The 26,468-nt window shown below is 53.3% G+C and overlaps 2 protein-coding genes across 2 annotated transcripts in view; both read right to left on the reverse strand.

Moving 5' to 3' along the window:
- Positions 1 to 6,469, reverse strand: part of IGDCC3 (immunoglobulin superfamily DCC subclass member 3) — a 51,446-nt gene extending 44,977 nt beyond the window's left edge. The window contains exons 1-2 of the mRNA XM_025390368.1: positions 6,115 to 6,469; positions 3,567 to 3,872 (exon numbers count right to left, since the gene is read on the reverse strand). Of these exons, the coding sequence (XP_025246153.1) occupies positions 3,567 to 3,872; positions 6,115 to 6,217 (409 nt within the window). The 5' untranslated portion in view covers positions 6,218 to 6,469. The remainder of the gene's footprint in view (positions 1 to 3,566; positions 3,873 to 6,114) is intronic.
- Positions 6,470 to 9,925: 3,456 nt separating this feature from the next.
- IGDCC4 (immunoglobulin superfamily DCC subclass member 4) overlaps positions 9,926 to 26,468 on the reverse strand; it is a 42,393-nt gene continuing 25,850 nt past the window's right edge. The window contains exons 6-20 of the mRNA XM_025390359.1: positions 25,356 to 25,511; positions 24,270 to 24,683; positions 23,600 to 23,764; positions 22,813 to 22,950; positions 21,764 to 21,934; positions 20,549 to 20,785; positions 20,296 to 20,397; positions 18,245 to 18,428; positions 17,376 to 17,503; positions 16,908 to 17,078; positions 16,547 to 16,684; positions 14,968 to 15,073; positions 14,267 to 14,495; positions 13,390 to 13,551; positions 9,926 to 12,866 (exon numbers count right to left, since the gene is read on the reverse strand). Coding sequence (XP_025246144.1) covers positions 12,456 to 12,866; positions 13,390 to 13,551; positions 14,267 to 14,495; positions 14,968 to 15,073; positions 16,547 to 16,684; positions 16,908 to 17,078; positions 17,376 to 17,503; positions 18,245 to 18,428; positions 20,296 to 20,397; positions 20,549 to 20,785; positions 21,764 to 21,934; positions 22,813 to 22,950; positions 23,600 to 23,764; positions 24,270 to 24,683; positions 25,356 to 25,511 — 2,912 coding nt within the window. The 3' untranslated portion in view covers positions 9,926 to 12,455. The remainder of the gene's footprint in view (positions 12,867 to 13,389; positions 13,552 to 14,266; positions 14,496 to 14,967; positions 15,074 to 16,546; positions 16,685 to 16,907; positions 17,079 to 17,375; positions 17,504 to 18,244; positions 18,429 to 20,295; positions 20,398 to 20,548; positions 20,786 to 21,763; positions 21,935 to 22,812; positions 22,951 to 23,599; positions 23,765 to 24,269; positions 24,684 to 25,355; positions 25,512 to 26,468) is intronic.

A 26,468-nucleotide genomic window follows, 5' to 3' on the forward strand; every position in this document is an offset into this window, starting at 1 on the left:
TTGTCAGTCCTTGGCCTAGATTATGAATTCAAAATCTGAATGTTATCAAGATTCACGGCGATTCACGGGCTCAGTAAGGTTTAGGAAGTCCTGCACTATATCACAGAGCTGAATACCCCGGTTCCCCAAGAGGCCTGAGATCAAGAATTAAGGCTAGGAAAGAGGGGCAGGGATTGAGGGTGACAGGGACTCAGGGTGGGTCCCCCATCCTCCTCCTTGTAGCTAGTCCATCCCTTTTTGGAGTCATTCAGGCACACAGGCCTCAGGTATGAGTCAATGAACACATTCCCCAGGGTCAGCCCCTTTAGAGGGATCGCGGAGGGTCTCACTGGCCAGGCCAGGTTCAGCCCACACCCTGAGGCTTGGGAGAACCCTCAGTCCTCCCAGGAAGGGGTTAAAACAAAACAAGATGCACTCTGGCTCCAATAATTCCACTCCCTGATAGATTTCCCTGGAGAACTCCCTAAATGAATCCCAGCGAGGGAGAAAGCAGGGGCCGGGAGCAGAGTCAGGCAGTTTGCTTTTGCTGGAGATTAACCTCCATGGGCAGCCAAGATTACATTTAAAGACCATGTCAGTGAAACTGCCTTTAAATGAGGAGTGCAGTGCCTGCTCCCGTTACTGAGTGCCTCCTGCGTGCCAGGCAAAGTGTGGGGTGTGCTGGTCCTCACAGCCGCCCTACCAGGCAGGATCACATGCACGTTTCACAGGCAAGGAAACTGGGATGAGGGAGCATTAACTTGTCCAGGGTCTCATCCTTAACAAGTCTCAATTTTCAGCCCCCAAACTACAAGCACATGGAGCTGCAAGGCAGAGTCTAGGGCTCCCAAGCATGAACACTCTTAGGATCTTGAGCTGTCCCATTCTAAAGGGGAAACACTTGAAACTGAAGCCCCAAAGGAATCAGCCTGCGGTGTAGCCACTCTGGCCAGGCTGTCTTTTGAGGACAGCATCTGAACCGCCTGGGATGGAAGGGCGTGCATTTCCAACCATCGGCCTCTGGCCCAGAGCTCAGATGCCCAGCAGACCCACCCCCATAGACCCGAACACCCATCTGCCTCCCTGGGTTAGTCTGCTGGGTGAACTGTGAGTCTACAAGGGGTGCTTAGCATGCCCCCTCCCCACGGGCCCCTGTGGAGCAGGCAGGAGAAGCAGGGGCCTCCAGAGGCCTCCTCACACCTTTTCAGAAAGGCACCCTCCTGTGTCACACAACATCTGCAGTGCCGGCAGGCACACAGGCAGGGAGTTATTACGAAGGAGGAAACCCAGGCAGCTAATCAGCTTTGGAGGTTTCTAGGGACATCAGCCTGTGAAGTGAGAAAAGGGGATCCAGCCGCACCGTTGCTTGGCATCTGAGCATTCTCCCATGGGACCACAGCCTTGCAGGGGAGAGAGGGGCCATGTCAGACTGCCAGAGCTTAGAGGCAAACCCCCCAACTGTCTCCAGGACCCCAAAGGATTAACCAAGCTGACCCCACCCACAGCTTAATTTCTTGTACTATATTGTTAGGAGTTTAAAGAAACCAAACATCTTGAAGGTGTTACCATTTATAAAAAAGCACATTTACAATTAGCTATATATATAAGCCCCTGGGGATTTATCTCCCGGGATTCTAGGCTGGTGATGCAAAGGCCTCAGCAGGGGCCATCTATATCTCAGCATTGACACAGGCCAGGGAGGGTATGGGGAGCATCTCCCTGAGGAGTCTCATCTCTCCGGTCTGCAAATCTTACTGGGGTCCCCACCCTCTGTCCACACTTCCCTTCCTCACACCCAGCCATCTGCTCAGAGGCTGCACCAGCCTTCCCCTGCACTGCTGGGAGGGCCACGAGATGAGGGTGGCTGAGCCAGAAGTGATTTGGTCTCAAAGTCCAGGGCTGCCTCCCAGCGAGCTCCATATGGGGGCCTGGATCAGCCTTCCTCAGAACAAAGGGGTATCTTAAACCCAGCGAGAGGGCTCCTGCCTCAAACTGATTCATCACTCACCAGCCGTTCAGAGCAACTGTGCAAATGCCCTCAGAGCCAGGAAGAAACTTGTCAGCGATCAGACAGGAAAGAGGCGGCGTGCCACAGGAGCTAAGTGGGAGGGTGTGGGTTCGGCTGCCCAGATGACAGTCCTGGCTCTTCTGCTACCAGAATGCCATTGAGTCCCCCTAAGGCTCAGTTTTCTCTTCTGTAAAAGGGGGATGATAATGACCTATCTTCCATTCTTCCAGGGCTGTTGTTACGACAAAATGAAGTAATTCATGTAAAGCACTTGGGCAGGTTGCCCAGCATGCAGCAAGTGCTTAAAAAGTGTTAGCTGGACCTGGGTGCAGGAGCTCACACCTGTAATCCTAGCACTTTGGGAGGCTGAGGCGGGAGGATCACTTGAGGCCAAGAGTTCGAGACCAGCCCAGTCAACATGGCGAAATCCCATCTTTACCAAAAAACTCAAAAAGTAGCCGGGCGTAATGGTGCACACCTGTAATCCCAGTTACTGGGGAAGCTGAGGCACACTAATCGCTTGAACCTGGGAGACAGGTTGCAGTGAGTCAAGATCATACCACTGCACTCCGGCCTGGGTGATAGAACAAGACTCCGTCTCAAAAAAAAAAAAAAAAAAAAAGAAAAAAGAAAAAAATGTTAACTAGAATTGTTACCAATAGTCAAAGCAGCCTCTTTAAAGGAACACCCCCTTCCAGAGATCCAGAGATATGAGATGGAGAACATTTTCTACTTGCCAAAACTTCTGTCCTTTTTCAACCATGACCTCACTGCCCACAGCTTGCCACCTCCCTGGGATACATGGAGAATTTTGATTTATGCAACACACTCCCAGTGTGCACAGATTCAACAATAACATAATTTTTGCAGGACAGGGCAGTTAAACCACAGTCATCATTTCATCACCACAACTGACGATCAAGCAGCACAAGCAAAGCACAATTCCAGAGCTGAAACATCTTGCCTCGCCTTTTCTCTCCCCTTCAAAAACACACATTAGCATGAAGGTGAGTAGGAGTGATGTCATCACTGAGATAATTCTGAAATTATCCTACCATATTTTTTTAATGCAAACTGTTAACAAGCTCCAGAATTTCATTACTGGTATACAGAGGTCTTATCCTACCCAAGGGTTTACATTAATTTAAGCACATAATTTAAAATTGAATGTAGCCAAAATTACCGTTCAAAAATGTCTTTAATCACCCTTAAAGTATGGGAATGATTTATCTTTATACACAAGAATCAAACTCAGTGAACTGGGATGCTCGAAGTATGACAGACATATGGAAACTAAGACATGCCGACCCAAGAACTGGGTAAAGCTTTCTCCCTGACTGCCCTGTGGGTGTTTGGCTACAATCTTGCCAATTCACATTCCAGTCAGTTAAACAAGCATGTGATATAATTCCACCACCACAAATCACTGCCATGCACCTCAAAACCGACCCGTGCTGAGAAATTAGTCCTCCAGAAGGCTGCATGAGATGGAACCACACCCGCTGCCGTCGTGCCCTAGGCTGACCCTGGATCACCAGCTGGCTTCCTCAGCAAGGGAAAACAAGGGATATCCACTTACTTGCAGCCTGAATGCGAGCCTTCCGGCTGACCACCAGCCCAAAGCGGTTCTGGGCCACACACTCATAGTCACCTTCATCTGAAGGGCTGCCTCCCCGCTCCAGCCTGAAGTGATGGATCATCAAGGACCCATTGGCCAGCAAGGTGGAGTGGGTACTCTCTGGCAGCTCTACCCCATTCTTCCTCCAGGTGATTCGCACTGGAGGGGTCCCCTCCACTTTGCAGTCCAGCACTATAGGCTGCCCGGGGACGGCAACATCATCACTTGGCTCCACAGCAAATGCCAGTTCGGCAGAGTGGCCAAGACCTGCATTGGGGAAGGGGAGATGGAAGGAAATAGGGATGTTAGTGTGAAATGAGCATCCAGGAAGAACTCTACCCACATGGTTCCAAGTTCCTTGGGTCTATGCACCCCATTCCCATGTTTCTGTAATGTTAATAGGAATTCCTATTATATATAGTACCTTATGCATTACAAAGTGTCATCCAAGGCAGTACTTTCCTTAATCATCAGACCATCTCAGAGATGGATATTATTTGTACCATTTCCTCTTTCACAGGTAAGAAAACTGAAGCCCAGAGACGTCAAGTGACTTGCCCAGGGTCTCACAGTCAGTAGCTGCAAAACTGAGACCCAAAAGCAAGACTGACTCCAATACAGCTGCTGCTACTTCAGTGGTCACCCTGGGTAAGCACTGAAACCTCACAGACCTTCAGGGTGTGACCTTAGGTAAAGTATTCAACATGTTCTAGCTTCTCATTCCTCATCTGTTTAGATCAAGGAAGAACAATGGGGCTTGGGTCATAGGGTTCTACGACATGATTAACTGACTCAAAGGCACTATGAAAAATTTAAATTTCTAAAGAAATACAGAGGGACATAGTAATAAATCATGCTGCTTTTTGCTGGCCAAAACCCAACAGAGGCCTGGTCCAATGCCTGGCAGGGAGCAGGGTGTGTAGTCCCAGTACCCAGGGTACAGACTAGGTTGTGGCCCCATTGCCCCTCCCCTCTGGCACTCTGTCCTTTTGCCTTTGTCATAGGGAGAGATGAAGGTAGCAAACACCAAGTATGGTTTTCCAAAACCAAGGAAGAGGGTGCTCCTAGAACCTTTACTTCCAGCCAACCTCTCTGCTCCTGCAGGAGAAGAGAAATGAGCAGAAAAAGGAGGAGGCCAAAGAATAGATGGGGCTAAGGTCGATCAGGGAATCAGAAGCCCAGCTGGAGGGACAAGCACTCCAGTCCCAGGCATGATGCCAAGTCACCAACTTCTCCAGCAAGCAACGTACCAGACCAGTTACAACTCCACTCCAGGAGGAATGAACCCACATGGTCTGAAAGGGCAGTCACAGACCCCTCCTCACATTTCCAGATAACTAGCGATCCTGGAGCTGGCCCTTCCCCAGCAGACTAGGGCCCTCCCTGGCTGGGGGAGATGGGGAAGTGGGAGGGGAGAAAGGAGGGGCGTTTGGGTTATAGGCATTCCCCGCCCCGCGCCCCCTGCCCCCGCCCCGCGCCCCCGGCCCAGGGAGATGTAATGTTTTAAGACTTTTTAGGATCGCACTTATTCAAACCCCTGCGCATCTTCCCCATGTCATGAGTTCACCCGTCTTAGCCCCCAATCCAACCCCGGCATAGCTGTCGAGGGATAAAGTTTTTCCTTGATGCGGACGCGATCTTCTACTTCTTGAGAGAGGAGTGGAGACAGAATAGCCCAGATGAGTGTCTGTGGGGAACTTGATGTGGGAGGGGTAAGGGACTAGATTTGCACTCTCCTCCCGGGAGATGGGACCACTGCAGCCACTAAAGGGAAGAGCGTGGTGGTGACCGAGCTCCAGGCAGCGGAGCTGGCGGACCACGAGAGCCAGGGGTAGGGTCTCCGCGTGTGCACGCTTCGGGGAAGGGCAGGGGCACGTGAGCATCCCCGCGGCTCGCTCGCTCTCGCTCTTGGTGGCTTCTCCTCTCCTTGGCTCACGGGCTCTGTCCCGGGTCGCTTCCTAGCCACGCACCGCCCTCCAGGAATCTCCCTCCTCCTCTTCTCCGGCTCTCCCGCGCACTCCTCAGCCCAGTACCAGCTCCAAATGCGGGACGTGCCATCTCCGCCCAGTGCAGCTGGCAGGGTCCCGCTGTCCGCCCCCCAGACTGCTGTCCCCTGCCTCGGCTGCCTCGGGCTATATCCACGGCCGGGCACCGAGCACCCCAGCTCGTCCGCCTCGGTCGGCGCTTAGCCGTGCGGTCTCCCCTGGCTCGTTTCCCTCTGTCTCCACGCCAGCCCGCCCCGCTTGCTCCCGCTTCGCTGCACTCCTTGCCCCTCAGTCTGGGCTCCGGGTCCTGCCCCAGTCTTCTTCCGGGGGGCTCCGTCCTCAGCACGCCCCTAGGGCCCCCGACAGTCCGGCCTTGGTGCCCTCTCCCCGTCCCGATCCGCTGGGTCCCTCCCGCGCGAGGTCCGCGCCGCTCTCCCCGGGTCCGCCCCTCGCGCCCGCTCCCTCCCTGCTCGCCCTTCCCCTGGCTCCGTCCGCAGCCGCCTGGGCCGGACGCTTTCGCTCACCCTCGCTCGGCGCGGGCAGCAGCAGCAACAGCAGCGGCAACAGGAGCCGGGGCCAGCGCGGGGCGGGCGGGCGGCGCGGAGACGCGGCGCGCTGCACAGCCATGGGGCTCTCGGTCCGCTCGGCTCGGCGACGCGCGGCTCCCGGGCCTCTCGCGGCTCACAGCGTCCCGCGGGGCCGGCGCCGGGGCCAGGGCTGGGGCTCCGGCCGGGGCCGAGCCCGGGCGGTGGGGGACTGGAGCCGCATGCCTGCTCAGGAGCGCGGGGGGCGCAGGGGGAGCGCCGCTTGCGCCATCTTGCACCCACCCGGGCGATCTGTCAGCCTCGCCCGGGGTGCGCGCTGCACACTCGCACCGCTCGCGGCCGCCCCGCCCTCCTCTCCAGCCCGCCGCCCCCCTCCTCCCTCCTCTCCGCTCCCGGTCCCCTCCCCCAGCCCCCTCTCCCCGGAGGCCCGGTCTGGGGAACAAAAGAGCCGGCGAGCGCTTTAAGCGGCCGGACATTCCCGGCTGCGCGGCGGACGCGCCCCCTGCGCTTTGAACTGTGGCTGGAGCGGCCGGCGCCGTCCCGGGCTGCAGCCGGGTATCCCCTCCCCGCGGGCTAGCCCGGGACCTGGGGGGCTGAGGAAGTGGACACCCAGCGGACTGGGGAGTGGGTCCAGGCTGCGGAAAGACACTCACAGCTGCGGGATTTGCTCTGACCCACTCTTTCTGCTGCGCCCTCCTCCAAGTCCATATTTTAGAGATAATTCTCTAAAAAGCTGCGTAAAGTTGTCAAAGATTAAGTTTTCCATGGATTTCTGGTCCTTCCACTCAAAGGATAGATCCTGTAGCTGCCAGACTGGCTTCTCAGGGCCGAGGAGTCCTGGCGCTCCGCTGGGGAGGATTGCCTGGAGAGAGCGGACCCAGCAGGACAATGAGAGCTCTAAATGGGCCTGGCTTCCAACCTAGGTTCTGCCTGCTGCCTAGCCCAGTCACTCTCACTGAGCTCATCTGAGGATGAAAATAATCTTATCTCTCCTGTTCATCCCTAGAGACCTTTAAACCGCAGAGGTCCTGACAAATGACCTGGTAACTGGAAAAGCACATAGAAACTTAAAATTGCCAGTAATGTTTCTGCGCCACAAAGAAGGCCCTCAATCGTTCATGTCAGAGAACGTATAAGGAGACAACATAGGTTCCATGTGAGAATGTTAGAGAAGATAAGCAAGTCTTTTAGCAGAGACATACCCATACTAGCCCTCAGAGATCTTGAATCTCAGCCACTCGCTATTAAATGGTCTTCTGTTGAGTCCAGCATGACGGACTAGTCCATCACAATTATTGAGCAGCTACTAAGTTCTAGGAGCTAGAGATTTAAAGGTGGCAGGCTAGGCTTGGTGGCTCACACCTGTGATCCTAGCACTTTAGGAGGCCGAGGTGGGCAGATCACTTGAGCCCAGGAGTTCAAGACCAGCCAGGGCAACATGGTGAAAACTTGTCTCTATGAAAAATACAAACCTTAGCCAGGCATGGTGGTGCATGCCTGTAGTCCCTCTGTGTTCCAGCCTGGGCAACAGAGACCCTGTCTCAATCAATCAATCAATCAATCAGTGTTGGCCTAATGTATCTATTTGCTCCTTTGGCACTGGCCTGAGATGGCAGAGGAAAAACTAAGTCTCTCTTTTGATACCACCTCTGGAACTTTGGGACCATGTACAAAATTAACTTTGGGCCGGGCACAGTGGCTCATACCTAGTAATCCCAGCACTTTGGGAAGCCGAAGTGGGTGGATTACCTGATGTCAGGAGTTCGAGACCAGCCTGACCAACATGGTAAAACACCGTCTCTGTTAAAAATACAAAAAAATTAGCCGGGCATGGTGGCAGGCGCCTATAATCCCAGCTACTCGGGAGGCTGAGGCAGGAAAATAGCTTGAACCCGGGAGGCAGAGGTTGCAGTGAGCTGAGATTGCACCATTGCACTCCAGCCTGGGCGACAGAGCAAGACTCTGTCTCAAAACAAACAAACAAAAAACTAACTTTGATACAGTAAGTAAGGAAGTACAGGCCTCCAGAAATCAGAGTGCCTGCAGATGGACAGGTTTACTAATGATGGGGTTGGCATAGCTCAGGAATATTCACTCTGGGTAGCTACTGGAAGATGAGCCTGAGAAGCAGGACATGAGGCATGTGAGCAGCAGGAAGCAATGGAAAAATTCTAGGTCGAGGATCCCAATGTGCCAAAGCCCTATTGGATTTCATTGTGAGAAAGGGTGGGAGTGGCGGTCTACTGGCCTTAGGAAAGGGAGGGGAAGAGCCCTCCCTGGGCCTAAAATCCTGGAACTCCCTCCTGCAGGGCTTGAATTCTCAACAACCCCTTCTTGGCTTGTCCTGGACTCTGAAGAGGTCAAATTGGTGTCTTGAATTGCTGTCATTTTAAATTCATTTTGACAAGTGTTTAATTCTTCTTTATCACAACCCTTGGTCTGAGAGTGATATGCAAATAATGGCTATTCTGCCGAGTGCAAAATGTGCAGTATCTCTCTGTCTGATCTGTCAATTAACTCTGGGTCTGGCCCACCAGCCACTTTGGGGGTGGTCCCAAGCAAAGCAGCCTCCAGCTCTTGATTCCCTCCAATAGAAAGCATGTTCTGGACTCTGTAAAGATCTTAGCAGACAGCAGCTGCCAACTGTGATGCCAAGATGTGTGTGGGGTGTGAGTGTGGAGTTTTGTGTGTGAGATTGTGTGTACATTTGCATTAACGGACAGACACAAGGGTGTTTGTGAAGGCAAGTATGCATCTACGGGTCTCTGAGCTTGTACACACAGTGCACGTGTGTGTGTGATTGTGTGGCCATGAATAATGTTGGTGACCAGAGTTATAAAGAAGAATAGTTGTGGAGCCCAAATCTCTGGAGTTGTTCCCTCTTTCCTGCACCCAAAAAAGTTCAGAGAAATGTGTGCCCAGATGGAAAGAGATCCCCAGAGAGTCTAAGGAAGTGCCATCAAAGAACGCATCTTTCCTAAGTTTACATCTTTTTCCTAAGTGCCTGTTGAGGGAGGAAGATGATTTAGTTCTTTCCCATGACCACCTGCTCTTTACCTTCAAAAACCACCATTTTGAGCTGGGTGCAGGGGCTCATGCCTGTAATTCTAGTACTTTGGGAGGCCGAGGTGGACAGATTACGTGAGGTCAGGAGTTTGAGACCAGCCTGGTTAACATGAAACCCTGTCTCTACTAAAAATACAAAAATTAGCCGGGCGTGGTGGTGCACACCTGAAATCCCAGCTACTCGGGAGGCTGAGGCAAGAGAATCACTTGAACCCAGGAGGCACAGGTTGCAGTGAGCCGAGATCATGCCACTGCACTCTAGCCTAGGTGACAGAGTGAGATTAGTCTGAAAAAACAAACAAAACACTATTTTGGGCCAAGGGGCATAGGCTCATGCCTATAATCTGAGCACTTTTCGAAGCTGAGGCAGGAGGATGGCTTTAGCCCAGGAGTTCGAGATCAGTCTGGGTAAGATAACGAGACCACATCTCTATAAAACAATTTTTTTTTAATATTAGCCAGGCACGGTGGCATGTGCCTGTAGTCCCAGCTACTAGGGAGACTGCAGTGACAAGACTGCTTGAGCCCAGGAGATTGAGTCTGCAACGAGCTATGATTGTGCCACCACACTCCAGCATGGGCGACAGAGAGAGATCCTGTCTCAAAAACAACAACAACAACAACAACAACAACATTTCCCATCCCAGTAAGAAATAAACTCCGTAGGGCAGAAAGGCTGAGGAAATTCTAGTCATAGTCAATGGTTCCAGAAGAGAATTCCACATTTCTGGAAAATAGTTTATTAATTCATTATAAGGACAGATACATGAATCAATGCCTTAGCTTAACACTAAAGAATATCATATTTGTAAGGAGAAGAAAAACGCTGGAAGGATAATTAAATAGTACAGCATAAACGAAATACAGATGAATAGATGAGCAAGTACTGATTACACTTGTCATGCATCAAGAAAAGGAAGATTTTTAATTGAGACTCAAAAAACTTAAGGCATCAATGGTAGGTGACAAAGGGATTAATACCCTGTAAAAGGCCAATAGATTCTTTTCTAATAAAAATACTGCTACAAAGACACAAACCTAACACTTCCAAATTACCCAGAGCCCAAATCATATATAATGCTAGTGAGAAATGGCCACTTTCTTATCAACTGTGAGTTATAGGCAGATACCAGATTTATTACTTATTTGCTTTTGAGAAACAATTTTCCACCCAACCTAATGGGTTATAAATTGTCTCATTTGCAGCTATTTAATTTAAACCAGAACCTCAGTGCCTGTTAAACAAGAACATGAAAAATGACTATGTGGTGTAATGCTAAGAGCCTACTGTTAAAACAGCCATTTAATTCAGGGCAGTTTTTTTTTTTTTTTCTTCTTAAAAAAAAAAAATCAAACCAGCAAAATAAAATGAGGCTTTTGACCTTCAGAGCAATGATGAAACATACACAGTGGTGTTAGCCACAGCAGCGCTGAATGCTACAGAAATAGTACAAGTGACAATTCTGTCTTTAACGAGATACAAAACCAACATTAATAATCTTTAGTGTTATCATAGGCTGGCTGAAGGAGGGGGAGGAGGTGGAAATGTAGGTGCAGACATCAACAGTGAGTGACACCCGAGTGTAATAAACACAGATGCTTTCAGGGTTTGAGGAAGCCGCAACTGTGCTGAGAGACATTTCACCATTAAAAAAAAAAAAAAAAAAAAAAAGGAAAAATGGACTGGTTATTTCGAATTTGGCTCAGAAGCCAGAGTTAACTCTTGATGTGCCGATCAGACACCATTAGGGAGTAAAGACCCTAACTTTCTATGCTCCTACGAGAGGGCTGAGGTGAAAAATCAAATCAATGACATTGTTTTCATTACACATAAAATAGAAGTCAAGCTTGTCCCTGTGCAGCAGGTGAACAGAAAATGACTTGAGGATTCAATTTAAAGAAAAAACAAACTGAAATGAGCTAATCCTTTTCCTGTGCAAAGACCTCCCTGCGAGCACCCCAGAGAGTGACATTTCTGTCATCCCCAACCCAGATCAAGTCAAGCCTCACAGGGTGGGAAGGGCCTCCCTGAACTCTCACTCCTCTTCTCCTCATTTAGCTTCTTCTGGAAGAAAGGCCCCAAATCATCTCCATCCAGTAAACTTGACCCCCTGCATAGAAGGGAGGGCATCTTTTAATTCTGAGCCTCTGGATCACAGTCCCCTTCCCTGTCTCAAACATTCCCCTCTGACTTGGATCCATCCATGGAGAACCCTCGGATCCCAATCCCAAAGTCAAGATGCAGGGAAGCCAGGTCTTCCCCACACCGGCCGGGCACTGGGCGTGGGCGGCCTGCCTGGGGCGGGGCAAGCAGAAGCACTGAGTGAAGAGGAGGCAGGAGGATGGCAGGCGAGCGCACGGCAGCTGCGGATACAGGAGGGGCACGGGGGCCTTGAAGCACACATGAGGTAGTCACGTTGTTAGAGAAGGGTGCAGAGTTTGAACCCAGGCAGGAGAACCAGATGACACAGTCTGGGAGAGGTGCGAGAGAGAGCAGAGGAAGGAAAATAGGAGAGAGGAAAGGAAAGAGTACCTGGGAGCAAGAGAAGGGCACTGGTGCTGGGAGAGTGAGGTGACTGGGAGACAGACCACTAGAGCAGCCAGGGGCAAGGAAGGAGGGCACGAGTGAGAGAAAGCGGATTTTCAAAACCAGGCACTTCCCAAATTACAAAATCAAATGCAGAGTTGCTCAGAGGGGAGCCAGGGTCACCCTCTCTTTTTGGGCAATAAGAAGCTGGGAGGTGATGCAGCTGAAATGCTAGGCATTCAGAGTCTGCTTGCACTCAACCCAGCCAGACAGGAAAATGGGCTGGGACTGTCTTCGTCAGACAGGCATTGGAGACACTCTCAGAGTGTGTAATAAAAGGCTGGGTGATGGAGGTGGGGCCCACAGGGCTGGGGACTGACCACTCTGGGGCACCGTCCTGACCTGGAGGACCAATCTGGCTGTGGTGACCACTGCCTGGGCCAAGGTTTCCCAGCTCACCAACCAGTACACATACATGCACTTCACACATGTGCACATCACATGTAGCTATGTCTCGTATGTCTTTCACATGTCACATGTGTATCACAAAGAGTATGGGGGTAGTGAATAATCCATGTTTTCCTCTCCCCCCAGCCAAAGCACCTTAGGAAGCTCCAAAGGGCTTGATGATGTATCTACAGGCACACATGTGGACATGCATGGCCACAGGTGTTGCATCCTGTGTGACCCATACCTGCCTACCCCAAACTACACCCTCTGGGAGGAGCTAGGCAGAGGAGGAGACCGGGGATCTGGGCAGGCCTGGGCTGGCTCCTAGAGGGCAGGGGGCTTTGAGCTGGCAGCTGTCTCCAGGGGTCTCCTCTAGCACTTTGCCTGGCTGGAGGTCTGGGTAGGAGCAGGAAGCACTGGCTGCCTCTGGCAAGCAGGTAAGTCTGTCTGGCCCAGGGGCTGCCAGCTCACACCCTCCCAGCTCCCTGTCCAACCAGGCTGACCCCTGCCCTGGATCCCCAACACCCGAGATGAGATCAGGAGCCTCCGGAGGCAGGGGGTCCTCAGGCTCCAGGTCTTGGAGATGGAGGTCAGGGTTCCCGTTAGATGCACTAAAGTCAGAGTGGACAATGACTTCGGCCTCCACCTGGTTCCTGCAGGCTGGGGGTGACTTCTTCCTCCCATTGCCCTGATCAGAGCAGAGAACACAAAGTGACCATTTCTGAGAGTAATCCTCAGAATGACCAGCTTACATGGGGCAGAGAGACTGACCCTTCATCAGAGTAGGTATCACATGGGAGCTGGTAAAGGATACACAGGAACTGTTCGAACCTATGCGAAGGCAGGGAATGATGGAATCTTCCCATTTGCCCTCATCCAGGAGTTTCAGGAGTACCAGACTCAGGGCCTCTGGGGAGAGGAGGAAGGGCTGAGCATGCTCAGGCCAGCCACACCCTCAGATCCACGAAACTGCTGTGGCCCACTTAGGTCTGGGTAGAGGAGGGACTGTTTTCAACCCAGGTTGAAACAGGTTCCTGCAAACTGGCCTGCCCTCCCCCTACTCAACCTTTGGAGGCTCCAGGGGTCTTCTGACTAGACTTCTATCCCCGGGGAAGTTACCACCCAGGGGTCTCCAGAGAACTCATTACTTCCTCTTCACTAGCACAGAGACCCTTTCCTCCTTTCCTGCCCCTTCCTTCCAGGACGCTGACCTTTATGGCGTCGTACACCAGAGCCTGCAGCAACAGCGTCTGCCCAGTTCCAGCAGGGGGCAGCAGGGCCCGGGTCAGAGCCGGCCGGGGGCCTGCCTGGGGCAGCTCACAGCCTGCCCAGGAGCCAGCCCAGCTCGGACCGCTTGGTTGAGCCCAAGAGATCTGCACAGGGGAAAGAAGGGGACACTAAGGGGCACAACCAGGATTGGCTGGGAGAGGGAAGCCCAGGGGAGGGAATTGGGACGGGCCCCGGGAGAGCAGGGTCCAGCCTGTCACCCGCTGCTCTCTCCCTCCCCAAGGCTCAGGGAGGAGCACCGAAAGGGCTGCGAGTCAGCGGGGTAATCGAGGATGAGTCCTCCTACAGAGGAGCAGAACACGAGACGCTCTGCAAAGCCCGCGATGTCTGAGCCAGGCGGGGAGAGAGTAAGGGAGGACGGGTCGGAGTCGGGTGGGATGTGCCACCCCTGCCAGCATGAAAGGGACCAGCCCTGCGAAGGCCTCACCCTATCCTGGTCCCAGCCCCACTTGGCCACAGTCAAGCCAACTGGCCTCTTCTCCCCACACGGGGATGGCTGGGTCATAGAGGTCTCCCCAGCTCCAGGGATGAGGAGGGAGCTGGGTGTTCTGGCTATCATGGGTCACCTGCTGGGAGGCCCTCTCCTTCGTGAGAACCAGGCCGACCTATTCTGCCAGCGTATGGAGGCCCATGTGCTTCCCTGACCAGCCAACCATTCCGTGGAGGAGGGAGAGAGGCCCTAGCGTCTGCAGCCGGCTCCGAAGGGGAAGGTAGGGCCGTGCTCACACAGCCACGCGCTGTGCTCTGGCGCCCCTTGGTGTCCTACTTAGAAATGAGCCCCAATATGGGGCTCTGACCTACCTTTCTTTTGGAGTGACCCCGGCCTTCAGAAATACCGCCACCCATAAGGCTGTGCACTTCAGCCCTGTCCTCTACATCTGAGGGTGGCGGGGACCAGTCCTGGGGATGGGGGTGCACAAGGGACTCCAGTTCATGGGCAGCTGGGGGACTCGGGGGGCCAAGCTGAGCTCTGGAGTACAGCGCAGGATTCCCAGGGGTGGCCGTGGAGGACAGGCCTGGGAGGGATTCCCTGGAAGGGAAGACAGAAAACAAGGCACAGTGGTCAGAGTAAAGGGTCGGGCGGGACTGGGATCTGGTCCAGCCTATGTCTTTGGGCAGGTTCCTGCCCATCTCTGGGACTTGCTTTCCTGGTCTGTGCAATGAGTAAGACAAACTGCTATTGTTCAAAACAGCTTCATGCTATAAACAGGGTGGCATCTGGAGATTTGGGCCCCCTCTTTCCAAGACGCTGGCAGCTACAGAGGAAGTGGGAGCGAGGCAGTTCTAGTGGCCTTGCTGAGGGGGGTAGCCAGGGGCTCTCCTAAGTTCACTCCCCATTCTCATGAAGACATCATTCCTGATTCCTTCATCCCGGAGTCCTGACTTTAATGGGGCTCCTGGGAGTGCCAAGGGCAAGTCATGGCCACTTTCCCCGATGGCCTGTTCTGCAGCCCTTCCTGGAAGTCTCCCTTCCCTGAAGCCAGACTGGCTCCCCTGCTCACCTGTGGGGGCTGCGGCGCAGGCCGGCACACATGCAGGCCAGGAGGCAGAGGAGGCCCAGGCAGACACCCACGATGATGCCCGTGACTGAGTGCATGTCCAGCGAGTCTGGTGGGGGAGAGAGAGGCACAGAGCAGGTCAGGACAGAAGAAGGGCACAGGGCATGGATCAGGACTATCCATGGCTTTCTCAGGAGACACCAGCCGGACCCTCACCCTTCAGATGCTCACAATCTTCAGATACAAGGACAGGAGGTCCCTGTGGCCTCATAGAAACTACTACTACCACTCCCTGTGACTGTCCTCCCCAGAACACACCCAGAAGTTATGGTCTCTCCTCCTCATACTGGCCTTTGGTGAAACATGTGTTGCCTGCCCCCAGGGCTGTTGCATGGGTGTGCAACATGTGCAGGTGCGAAGACCCCATGCTTGGGTGGGCCCCACGCTTGAGTTAATGCTCTGCTGTCACCACCTTAAAATTCTTTTTTTTTTTTTTTGAAATAGGGTCTTGCTCTGTCACCCAGGCCAGACTGCAGTGGCATGAACACGGCTCGCTGTAGCTTCAACCTCCTGGGCACAAGTGATCCTCCCACCTCAGCCTCCCAAGCAGCTGTGACCACAGGCATAAGCTACCACACCCAGATAATTTTTAAATTTTTTGTGGAGACGGGGTCTCACCATGTTGTCCAGGCCAGTCTCCAACTCCTGGCCTCAAGTGATCCTCCCACCTCAGCCTTCCAAAGTGCATGAGCACTTTGGATTACAAGCACGAGCCACCATGCCCGACTTCTAATTTTTAAAATAAAGGATAGCACCTTTTCATTTTGCACTGGGCCCTGGAAATTATGTAGCCAGTCCTGCTATCCACCTCCACCCCATAAAGCTCATTGCCTCACCAAGTTAATCCTCCAATCAAAGCAATTTCCCAAAGAAACTGGTCTTTAAAGCCAGTCCCAGCTGGGTGCAGTGGCTCATGCCTGTAATCCCAGCACTTTGGGAGGCCAAGGCGCGTGGATCACTTGAGGTAAGGAGTTTGAGACAAGCCTGGCCAATGTGGTGAAACCCCGTCTCTACTAAAAATACAAAAATTGGCCAGGCATGGTGGCTCACGCCTGTAATCCCAACACTTTAGGGGGCCAAGGTGGGCGGATCATGAGGTCAGGAGTTTGAGACCAGCCTGGTCAACATGGTGAAACCCCGTCTCTACTAAAAATACAAAAATTAGCCAGGCATGGTGGTATGTGCCTATAATCCCAACTATTTGGGAGGCTGAGGCAGAAGAATCACTTGCACCTGGGAGGCAGAGGTTGCAGTGAGCCGAGATCACGCCATTGCACTCTAGCCTGGGCAACAAGAGTGAAACTCCGTCTCAAAAAAAAAAAAAAGCCAGTTGCCCGTGAACCTGACATCTGAACCAAGTCATCACTGAACCACACCTATTTCCCCTTTACGTTTGCTCTGCTCCCACCAAACCAGGAGGACAGCTGTGCAAAATAATGAAATGATAGTTGTGTCCACAGCCAGGGGGTTGGAAGTCAACTCCAGGGGCCTCTGGGAACCCTGGGCTGCCCTGCAGTCATACCTGACAGCTTCTCCTGGAGCGTGATCACATCCTGCAGGCGGGAGAAAGGCCCAGGCCCCACCTCTGTGCGCGCCCCCATCTTGAAGAAGTACCGAGTGTCGCTCTCCAGGCCATGGACCTCAGCACTGAAGATGTTTCCTGGGAGTGAGGGAGGCAGGGAGAGCAGGGATGGTGGGACGGAGTGGGTAGATGCAGAGGTGGGCAGGGAGGTGGGACTGGGAAAGTCTGCTCTCCATGTAGGCAGCAGCTTCTACTGCTTCTCCCAGAAGCACCTGGAACAAACCCCAGCACTGTTCTCACTGCTGGAAGCGGGAGAGGCTGGGAAGCTCTTAGGCAGATGCCCTGGGGCAGGAGCCCTCACCCTCCGTGGTGAGCAAGGTCCACTGGTGCTCAGGCTGCGTGTGGTTGTTGCTGTACAGGATCAGATACTCCACGATCTCCCCATTGGGCTCTGTCGGGGGGCACCAGTGCAGCCGAACCGTGGACGGTGTCAGGGGGCTGAGTCGTAGGTCGGATGGGGGTGTTGAGGGCCCTGGGGTGCAGGAGAGGAGATGGGGAGAGACATCAGAGCTGGGGGACAGAGCATGAGGACATGACCTCCCTTCTTCATGGAACAAGCCACAAAGCAAAGATGAGGTCTGGTTTCTAGTTGTGGAATTCTAGAAGACAGTGTGTGTGGCTGGAGGGACTTAACATTCCTCCCCTCCCAGAAACTCTTCTGCCCTCAGCTCTGCCCAACCTTGGGGTTCTGAGGGATGTTTCTTGCTGCTGGGGCAAGAAGGAGTTGGATAAAAGATGGGTTGGTGGCAAGCGGCTGGGAGCCACTCACGGTCAGGCAGGGTGGAGCGCTCCACCACAGAGCCGAAAGGCCCATCCACGTCCACGCCGTGAGACTGCACCGCAAACTCGTATTTGGTGAATGGCTTCAAGCCACCAATGAGGATGTCTTCTCCAGAACTGCTAAGGCAAGAAACATGACTAGTGCTCTCAGGCACACTCTCCCAGCAGGGCAGACCCCTCCAAATCTACTCCCCTGCTGTCAGCCCCAGCCCCAGGTTCTACTGTGGGAAGGGAAGCTGCTCCCTGACCTGGAGGCCACTGCCACCACCCAGGGACCTACAGAGAGGTCTGGATGTATGCTGCTCCAAGTCTCATCTCGAAACCAGGCCCCCTCCTCCAGGAAACCTTCCTGGATTAATCCAAGTTATTCTCCACCTATGGAATCATCTCTGATGCATCTTTTCTTTGGCTTAATTTTGCCTTCATGGCAATAGTATATATCAGTTGCTTTTTATGCGACTTTCCTCTGCCAAACTTCAGGCTCCTCAGGCTCTGTCTCCCCATCTGACAGGGTGGAGGGAGCAGCTCTGAGACAGGGGCAGGGCTCTCTTCACCATCAGATTGGGAGCCCTCTGAGGCTGGAGAAACAGGTCTGTCCTGTGTCACATTCTCCAGAGTTTGAGAACAAGGCTGTGTTGTGAGGGGACGGGATTGGATGGCCTCCTCGCTACCATCTGGTCAGCAGGCAAGGACGTGGACCCTGTGCAGCCCCTCTGTGTGGCCTCAGTGTAACGGGTGAGCCATGACGTGTTCCTGAATCCCAGGGGCCCTTCCCTGATCACCACCTGCTGCCTTCCCTCCCCCACCCCCACCTGCTCTTCCTTCCTTCTTTACATTAGTGAAGGCATTAGTCCCCACCTGGTGTAATAGGTGACCAGGGAGGCATTCCTGAGCCCCCAGGGGCTGAAGCGCACAGTGTAGTTGACAATCTTGACTGTGGTGAAGTCTGGCTTTTTCCACCGAAGCCAGATGGATGTGGAGCTGTTTGATTCTGCATGGACGTGGGCTGGGGGCAGGGGTGGTCCTCTCTGGATGGGCATGTCTGAAAGGTGAAAACTAGAGTGTGAGGAGGGAAGGGAGGATACTCATCCTTAAATATGTATAGTGGTTTACAGTTCCCAAGGCTGTTTCTTTGACCCTCTCCTTTGATCCTATGAGTTGAGTAGCATCATTCCTACTTCACAGATAAGGCAACTGAGGCTTCCAAGAATTTGATTTTTGACTGTGGAACACTAGTCTGTAAGAACGTAATAAAGAGAGAGGCAGCAAATCACAGCAATGAATAACCATGGAACCAGACTCTGGAACCAGGCTGCCTTGGTTCAAATTCCAGCTCTGACACTTACTAGCTGTGTGACCTTGGAGAAATTACTTACCCTCTCTGTGTCTCCATTCACTATTCTAATGATAGCACCTACCTCATGGGGTTGTTATGAGGATTAAATTATTTAATATTTTAAAAATAGATAGGAAATGTCTGAAATATAATAAACACTATATTTATAAGTGTTTATTATAGAAACATAAAATAAACCCCATGAGAGCAGGAACCTTATTTGTGTTGTCCACCACTAAATTCCCAAAGCAGAGCTGGCACTTAGTAGACACTTAGTGAAATATTTGCTGAATGAAGAAATGAACAAACTGGAATTAGAACTCAGCTGGGGGTAGTGGCTCATACCTGTAATCCCAGCAGGCTGGGAGGCCAAGGTGGGTGGATCACCTGAGGTCGGGAGTTCGAGACTAGCCTGGCCAATATGGTGAAACCCCATCTCTACTAAAAATACAAAAATTAGGCCGGGCGCGGTGGCTCAAGCCTGTAATCCCAGCACTTGGGGAGGCCGAGACAGGCGGATCACGAGGTCAGGAGATCGAGACTATCCTGGCTAACAAGGTGAAACCCCGTCTCTACTAAAAAATACAAAAAAACTAGCTGGGCGAGGTGGCGGGTGCCTGTAGTCCCAGCTACACCGGAGGCTGAGGCAGGAGAATGGTGTGAACCTGGGAGGCGGAGCTTGCAGTGAGCTGAGATCTGGCCACTGCACTCCAGCCTGGTTGACAAAGCGAGACTCCATCTCAAAAAAAAAAAAAAAAAAAATTAGCCGGGTGTGGTGGCGCACACCTGTAATCCCAGCTGCTCAGGAGGCTGAGGCACAAGAATTGCTTGAACCAAGAGGTAGAGGTTGCAGTGAGCTGAGATCATGCCATTGCACTCCAGCCTGGGCAACAGAATGAGACTCCTCTGTTTCAAAAAAAAAAAAAAAAAAAAAAAAAGAACCCAGGCTTCATGGCTTCTGGTTGATTACTCCCTCTGCTAAACCATGTGGCTGGGAAGTTAGGGGTGAGGGAGTGTCATGATGGGTAACTGAGGTGTTCAATACAGGGCCACAAGGCAGTGTAGTGCAGTGGAAAGAGTTTTGCCTGGAAACCAGGAGTCCCGGTTCTAGTCTAGGCTCTGTGCGACCTTGGACAAGTTCCTTTTCCTCTCTGAGCCTCAGTTTCCCGTTAGGTCACATAGGGACACTCACTCTTCTTAGACTTGAGAGATAGTCTGATAGTGTGATGTAGACAAATGTGTTTAAAAAAAACTTGTTTTAAGGTCAAACTTGGGGTCAGGAGTTACTGATCAACCATAGGGTTTCCCTCTGTTTGGACTTTGGAAATCAGCACTATTCATGGCTAATGAAAATAAGGTGGCAGGCCTAAGACCGTGAACAGACGAGCTTCTCTCCATGACAGAGGCTCTCTGGAGCTAGAAGAGGACCCCTAATCCTAGGAGAAAGGGTTTGAGCATGAGCTGAGGCTACTAAAGTGCCTGTTCACCAGGCTGGCCCAAAGGAAAAGAAGAGGAAGTGGCTAGCAGAGCCCTCACCTGAGCCCTCCCCGCCTTCTTCCCCCACGGCCCTCACCTGGTGCGGGCGCCTTCTCCGTCTTGCCCTTCCACACTGCTGCATAGCCGTCCTCATGTTTGTTGAATGCCACGAGCTTCACCTCATACAGCCGGCCAGGGACTGGGGAAGGTTACAGGGCTTAATAGCTAGGGGGACATCTGGGGTCACTCTCCCGTCCACAGAAAGCATCCCATCTCTAACTCCTTCACACAGCTTGCCCGGTTCCCCCTGAAGCTACATCCCTCTCTCCCGCTCCCCCAGCCCTCCTCACCTAGCTGGGTCAGCTCGTACTGCTTCACTTTCTTCTTGAGCCGGACGGGCCCCACATCCCAAGCCTGGTCTCCACGGCCCCCTGGCGGGCGATCGCCATTGGCCTCCTCCTCAGCCCCCACCTCCCGCCAATATAGTTTGTAGCCAGAGATCTGGGTGGGGTGAGGGGGTGGCTGCCATGACACGACCAGGGACTCCATCCTTGCCTGCACCTTCAACTCTGCAGGGGCAAAAGGGACTGGGGGCAGAGGAGCAGGATGGGAAAATTAAGGAACAGAATGGGGAATGAGGAGAAGGAGGCCAGGATAGGAGACAGGAAAGAGGCATGAGGAAGAGGCAGTAAGATGGCATTCAGTGAGAGCCTTGCCAGCATTCTCCCGACACATCACCACTCAGCCACCACTCTTAGTGCCAGGCCTGGGCTCGGTCTAGAGGTGAACTCACTATTCTGCAAGCACAGAGTGCAGGGAATGCAGGGGTGTCTGCTGGGCATTTGCAAAGGAGTCAGCAAGGAGCACCTCTGGAGCAGGCTGATAGCACCTGGCACAGAATCGGCCTCTGTGAAGTCTTCTGAAGGATCAAATGTCGGGGGCAGTAGGGGTGGTGGTTGCTGAGGCCAGGAAGGGGGGATGTCACCATTACAGTAGGGACACCCACTCGAGAGTGAGGCGCTTACAATGTGTCAAACACACTGTGTATATGCACTTTGTATATGTATTATAACTTTATTCTTGCAGCCCTCTAAAATAGTGAAAATATACTACAACCTTCACTTTACAGATAAGAAAACTGAAGCTCAGAGAGTTACGTAATTTACCCAGTGTCGTACAGAGAGCACGTAGGCTGGTTTGGTCAGCATTTAATCACTCTTCTATTGGGCCTCTCAACAAAACATCATCATCATCCTCGAAGCAGCTACAGTTCAATGAGTTTAACTAAGCACTTTAGTTACAAGACATTATTCAACCTCATGCCACTCCTGGGCAGTAAATGAAGCCTCAGAATGGTTTGTCCAAGGTCACATGGCAAATCGAAGGGACACCAGATCCCAGCCCTTCACCTCTGCACCTGGGCCTCGCTCACCCATCAAGCAGAGGGAGGCATGGAAGGTCTCTGATGGAGGGTGGGGTGCGGGGGTGGGGCACTGGGTCCCAAGGACACACGCACACCCACACAGTCACACACACACTCTCCTGTCTCTCCTCTAACCCCGTACCGTGGCTCTGGTTGTGCATACTGGGCGTCCTGTGCTGCATCCACTGGGAAGGGGCCCCGAAGCCGGCTGCTGTACCAGCCGAAATCCGTACTCGATACACCTTATTTGGCTGAAGCGAGTTCAGCGTAAGCTGTGTCTCATTTCCTCGCACCTCAGTAGAGAAAATCTGATCTGCAGGGACAGAAAAGGTGGGCTGTTGGGTAGCCACCTGAGGACCAGGATCCTAAATTCTCCTACACGGGTCTTCCACCTCACATCCTGGTTCCTCCGTGCCCATGGGAGCCTGAGGCATTCTCAGCACTGACCCCTCAGTGCCTGGGCAGACTCTATGGCTCCAGGGTGGACGCTTGAGCCTCCACCTCTGGCTGATGCAGGCTATCAGCCTGGGCTCAGCTGCAGAGAGAATGATGGCAGGCTTTCCCCACTTCCCCAGGAGCTGTCAATGACCATCCCCCGCCAACACACACACGGGATGCAGACACAAGGGGCTGACCATGAAGGCCAGCAAGCTCTGCCTGGCTTCCAGAGCCCTGAGGGCCACCATGGCCACTTCCTCACCCTTCCCTCCTTCCTCACCTTTCCCTCCTTCCTCACCCTTCCCTTGGTCCCTCAGCCACCTTCCTTCTCCTAACTTTTATCCTTTTATTTTTTTCTGAAACAGAGCTTTGCTCTGTCACCCAGATGGGAGTACAATGGCATGATCACAGTTCCCTGCAGCCTTGAAATCCTGGGGTCAAGTGATCCTCCCACCCCAGCCCTCCATTTCCCAGATAAGGAAACTGAGGCAGGGACTCAGTAGGATTACATACTGCAGCTGTAGAGGGGTTGGGGTGAGAGCCCAGGCCTCCCTCTGCCTTAAGCTAGGCCCCTCTATCTTCCCTTTTCATTCCTGCCCAGACCCCTGTTTTTCAGGTTCACCCTTCCCCAACCCCTCCCTACTCTGCTTCCTTTCCTCTGACTCCGCTACCCTGCTCAGGTCTCCAGCAGCCCTGACCACTCTTCACATTGATCATTCCCAGACCTGCCTGCAGCCCACCCGCCCCACTCACCTTCCTTTCCCAAACCGTATTCTATCTTGTACTTCACCACCTGCCCATTGCTCAGGCTGGGGGGCAGGGGCAGCCACGCCACCCTGATGTCCGAGGGGTTGGGGCTGGACAGGGAGAGCTGGGGTGCTGCACTGGGGACTGAGACAGAAGAACATCAGCATGAGCTCTGCTCCACCGACGTGGAAGGTGAGGCTCAGGAGCGGTCAGAGACTTGCCTGGGTCACACAGCAAGTCAGAAGTAGGCCAGGACCAGGATCTGAGGGAGGAAAGGGAGCTTCTCAGGGGAGCCCCAAGCTGAAGGATGAGGGGACATCTTTCCCACCCCGAAGCTGGAAAAAGTCTTGGAGCACAATCTTCCACATCTAATGGGTTAATGTTACTGACCCCTACCCTAGCTGGATGGCACACAGGTGTCAGGGAGAACTGCATGACACAGGGAATCATCACAAGACCTGGGCTCAAGTCCCAGCTGAACTACTGACCTGGGCAAATCATTCTCATTTTCTGGGCATCAGTTTCCCCAACTGAGCATGACACAGGGAATCATCACAAGACCTGGGCTCAAGTCCCAGCTGAACTACTGACCTGGGCAAATCATTCTCATTTTCTGGGCCTCAGTTTCCCCAACTGTAAACTGAGGAGAAGAACCCCTGTCCACTCTCTTATAGGGTACAAAGATGATATGAGCAGGTAAAAATGCCTTTACATTAGTAAAGAGAGGGCGAGCTCCCCTCCCCAGGGAATTCTCTTTACCCTAAGCTGCCCATTGCAGGTTCAGAGGCCCTACCGTCATCCAGTGTGTGCACCAGTGCTGGGGTGGAGGTGCGGCTGGCCCCCAGCTGGGAGTAGGCCACCACGTAGAACTCATAATCTGTGTTGGGTTCCAGGTCCCGAACCTGTAGCTCCGTGGTGTCGTTGTTCACTGCAAACTGGTATTCCACATTATCCATGCCTGGTGACACAGGGGACAAGGGGACTGTCATAGTGCCACTCCAGTGCTGGTTAGCTAGAGTTTGTCTAGGAATCCTTCATATTGTCCTGGTGTCTATTTATAGCTAAATCATCCCAGATAATCTAAGCAGGAGTGTATAAACTCCCTCGGCTTCCTGTCTCACTCTATTAATTCCTCCACTGGTTAGGGAGTGCTTTCTGGAAATGACCTACCTCTCCAGTTAGTTAACTGGGGTGGGAGGTGGCTCCAGGAACATCCTCTCCCTCCTCTCTCAACAAATATGACTGAGGGAAGCAGTGGCCCTTCCAGCGCCAACTGCCTAATCCATACCTACCATACCTATGCGGGTCTCTAATATGGGCTCCTACCCCAGTCCATCCTCGCTGCAGAGGTACCCATCAGGAAACCCTTCAGTCATCCGACCTGAAACCCTCCCCGCTGCGCCCCGCCGGGCCTGCGCTGGTGCATCCTGCCCCCTGGTGCATCCTGCCCCAGGCCGACGTACCCCGTGCCTTCTGGTAGTGGAGAGAGAAGCCGATGATCTGCTCACTGTGCAGCTCGGGCCGCTCCCAGGCCACCAGCACAGCGGAGCTGCTCAGTGGCGTAGCAGTGACCCTTGTGGGGGCGCTGGGCAGCCCCTCGCGCACCACCACGGCCAGCGACGCGGCAGCACACGCCATTCCCGCGATGTTCTCAGCCACGCACTGGTAGTAGCCCGCGTCCTGCAGGCCGATCTGTGTGATGACCAGGCTGCCACCGCCGCCCTGGACCTTGACGCGCCCGTTTGGCCGCAGCGGCGCCCCGTTGTGCAGCCAGCGCAGCGCTGGCTGCGGCTCCCCCGACGCGCGGCACACGAAGCGCGCTGTGCTCGCCCGCGTCCGTGACAGCGCCTCGGGCGCCTGAGTGATGGCGGGAGCCGCTGGGGGCGCGAGGGGCGACGCTGAGCGCGGGGGTCCCGCCACTAAGGTCTCTGCCCCTCCCCCCAGGACCCCAACCCTGCCCCCCACCGCCCTTCCCCGCTCCCCTTCCAATCACTCTAACCTCTCCCTGATTCACCCTTTCCAAACTACTTCCGCTCAGCGCAGACTTACCCCTTCTTCTCCCCACTTACCCCAGCCCCACAACGACCATTCTCTTTCTCTTCCAAAACTGTCCCCAGGCCGCCTCAGCCTCCCCTAAATATCGCTCCTCCCGGATCTAACCCCACCCCTAATTTACCTATCTCCTTCCTCCCTGACCTCCGATGTCTCCCGCACCTATCAGATCTGTTCTGCCCCCCAGTTTTCTTAGTACCACCCAGATCACTCCACTATCCCCCCAACAATCCCAGTCCTACCTCCCCGCTAATTACTCGCGCCAGGCCCTAATCACCCTTCTCCTTCCATCCCAGATTCAACGCCCCGCACTCCGTCCTCCGGTTACCTAGTCCCCATCCCTCGCCCCACCTCCGCCTTACTAGGGACTCCTCCCCCGAGTTCGTCCTCCAGGAGCGCGCCTGAGTCTCCCCAGCACACCCACCTGTCCACTTCCCCCTGCCCTATTCACCCCAGCCCCAGACAACCCGCTCCCTCCGCCCTTCCGCCCGCCTCACCCAGCACGCGGAGCTCTGCGGCGGCAGTGGCGAAGTCGCGCGTGCGGGGCTTGTTGGCGCGGCAGACGTAGACGCCGGAGTGCCGGGGCTGCGCGCTGGCAATTAGTAGGTTGGTGCGGCCCAGGACGATGACATCTGTGGAGATGGGCTTCCCGTCTGGGGAAGGAGAGGGAGACGCGCTGGAGGGGACGCTAGGGACTGCCCTTCCATTCACTCTCCGGACCTCAGGAACACACTGCACCCGGGTAAAGTGAACACAACCGTCCCTGGTCCGAATCTCATTTCCTCCTCTTGCCGGGACTCTCTGAGCCCTGCTGTCTCCATCTGTAAGGGGGAACTAGCCCTTAACTGGCAGGGTTTCCATGAGGGTTGAAAGAATGTGAGAACCCCTGGCACAGTGCAGGCATATATTAATAATAGGTGCTCATACACTCGTCAGTTTTCATTACTAAATTCATTTCTCTCAAGAAGGACATGCGCCTTCCCTGGGGTCCCAGCCCAGTACTATGATGAAGCTAGGGCTGGTAAGGTCATACCAAGACAACGATTTGAATGTGCACAGATTTTTATCTCAATGTGAAATGAAAACCATTTAAAAAGCCCTTGCCTTGTAGACATGAACAGAAAATCTAGAGAAGCAATGCAAATAGCCAAGAAACACAAACATGTTCAATTTCATGTCATCAAAGAAAGGCACTTCAAAACAGATGTTAGGCTGGGCATGGTGGCTCACGCCTGTACTCTCAGCACTTTGGGAGGCTGAGGTGGGAGGATCACTTGAGACCAGGAGTTCAAGACCACCCTGGGCAATCTAGTGAGACTCCGTCTCTATGGAAAAAAAAAAAAAAAAAAGATACTAAAACATAGATGTTAATTTTCACCCATCAACTTGAGAAGATTTTTTAAAATACTAAATTGCAACGCTGGAGAAAGGGCCATAAAGGAGCTTCACCTAGGCCTTGAAGCCAAGGATTCCATTTATGCATACCTGTCCTAGGAAGATGATCAGAATTACAGGCAAGTATTTGTGAACAGAGCAGATCACAGCAGTGTTAACTGTAACAGTGGACAACTGGAAAGGACTTAAAAATCCAACAGCAGGAACTGGTGAAT

This window comes from Theropithecus gelada, chromosome 7a (genome assembly GCF_003255815.1).
Source record: "Theropithecus gelada isolate Dixy chromosome 7a, Tgel_1.0, whole genome shotgun sequence".
Taxonomy (NCBI): Eukaryota; Metazoa; Chordata; class Mammalia; order Primates; family Cercopithecidae; genus Theropithecus; species Theropithecus gelada.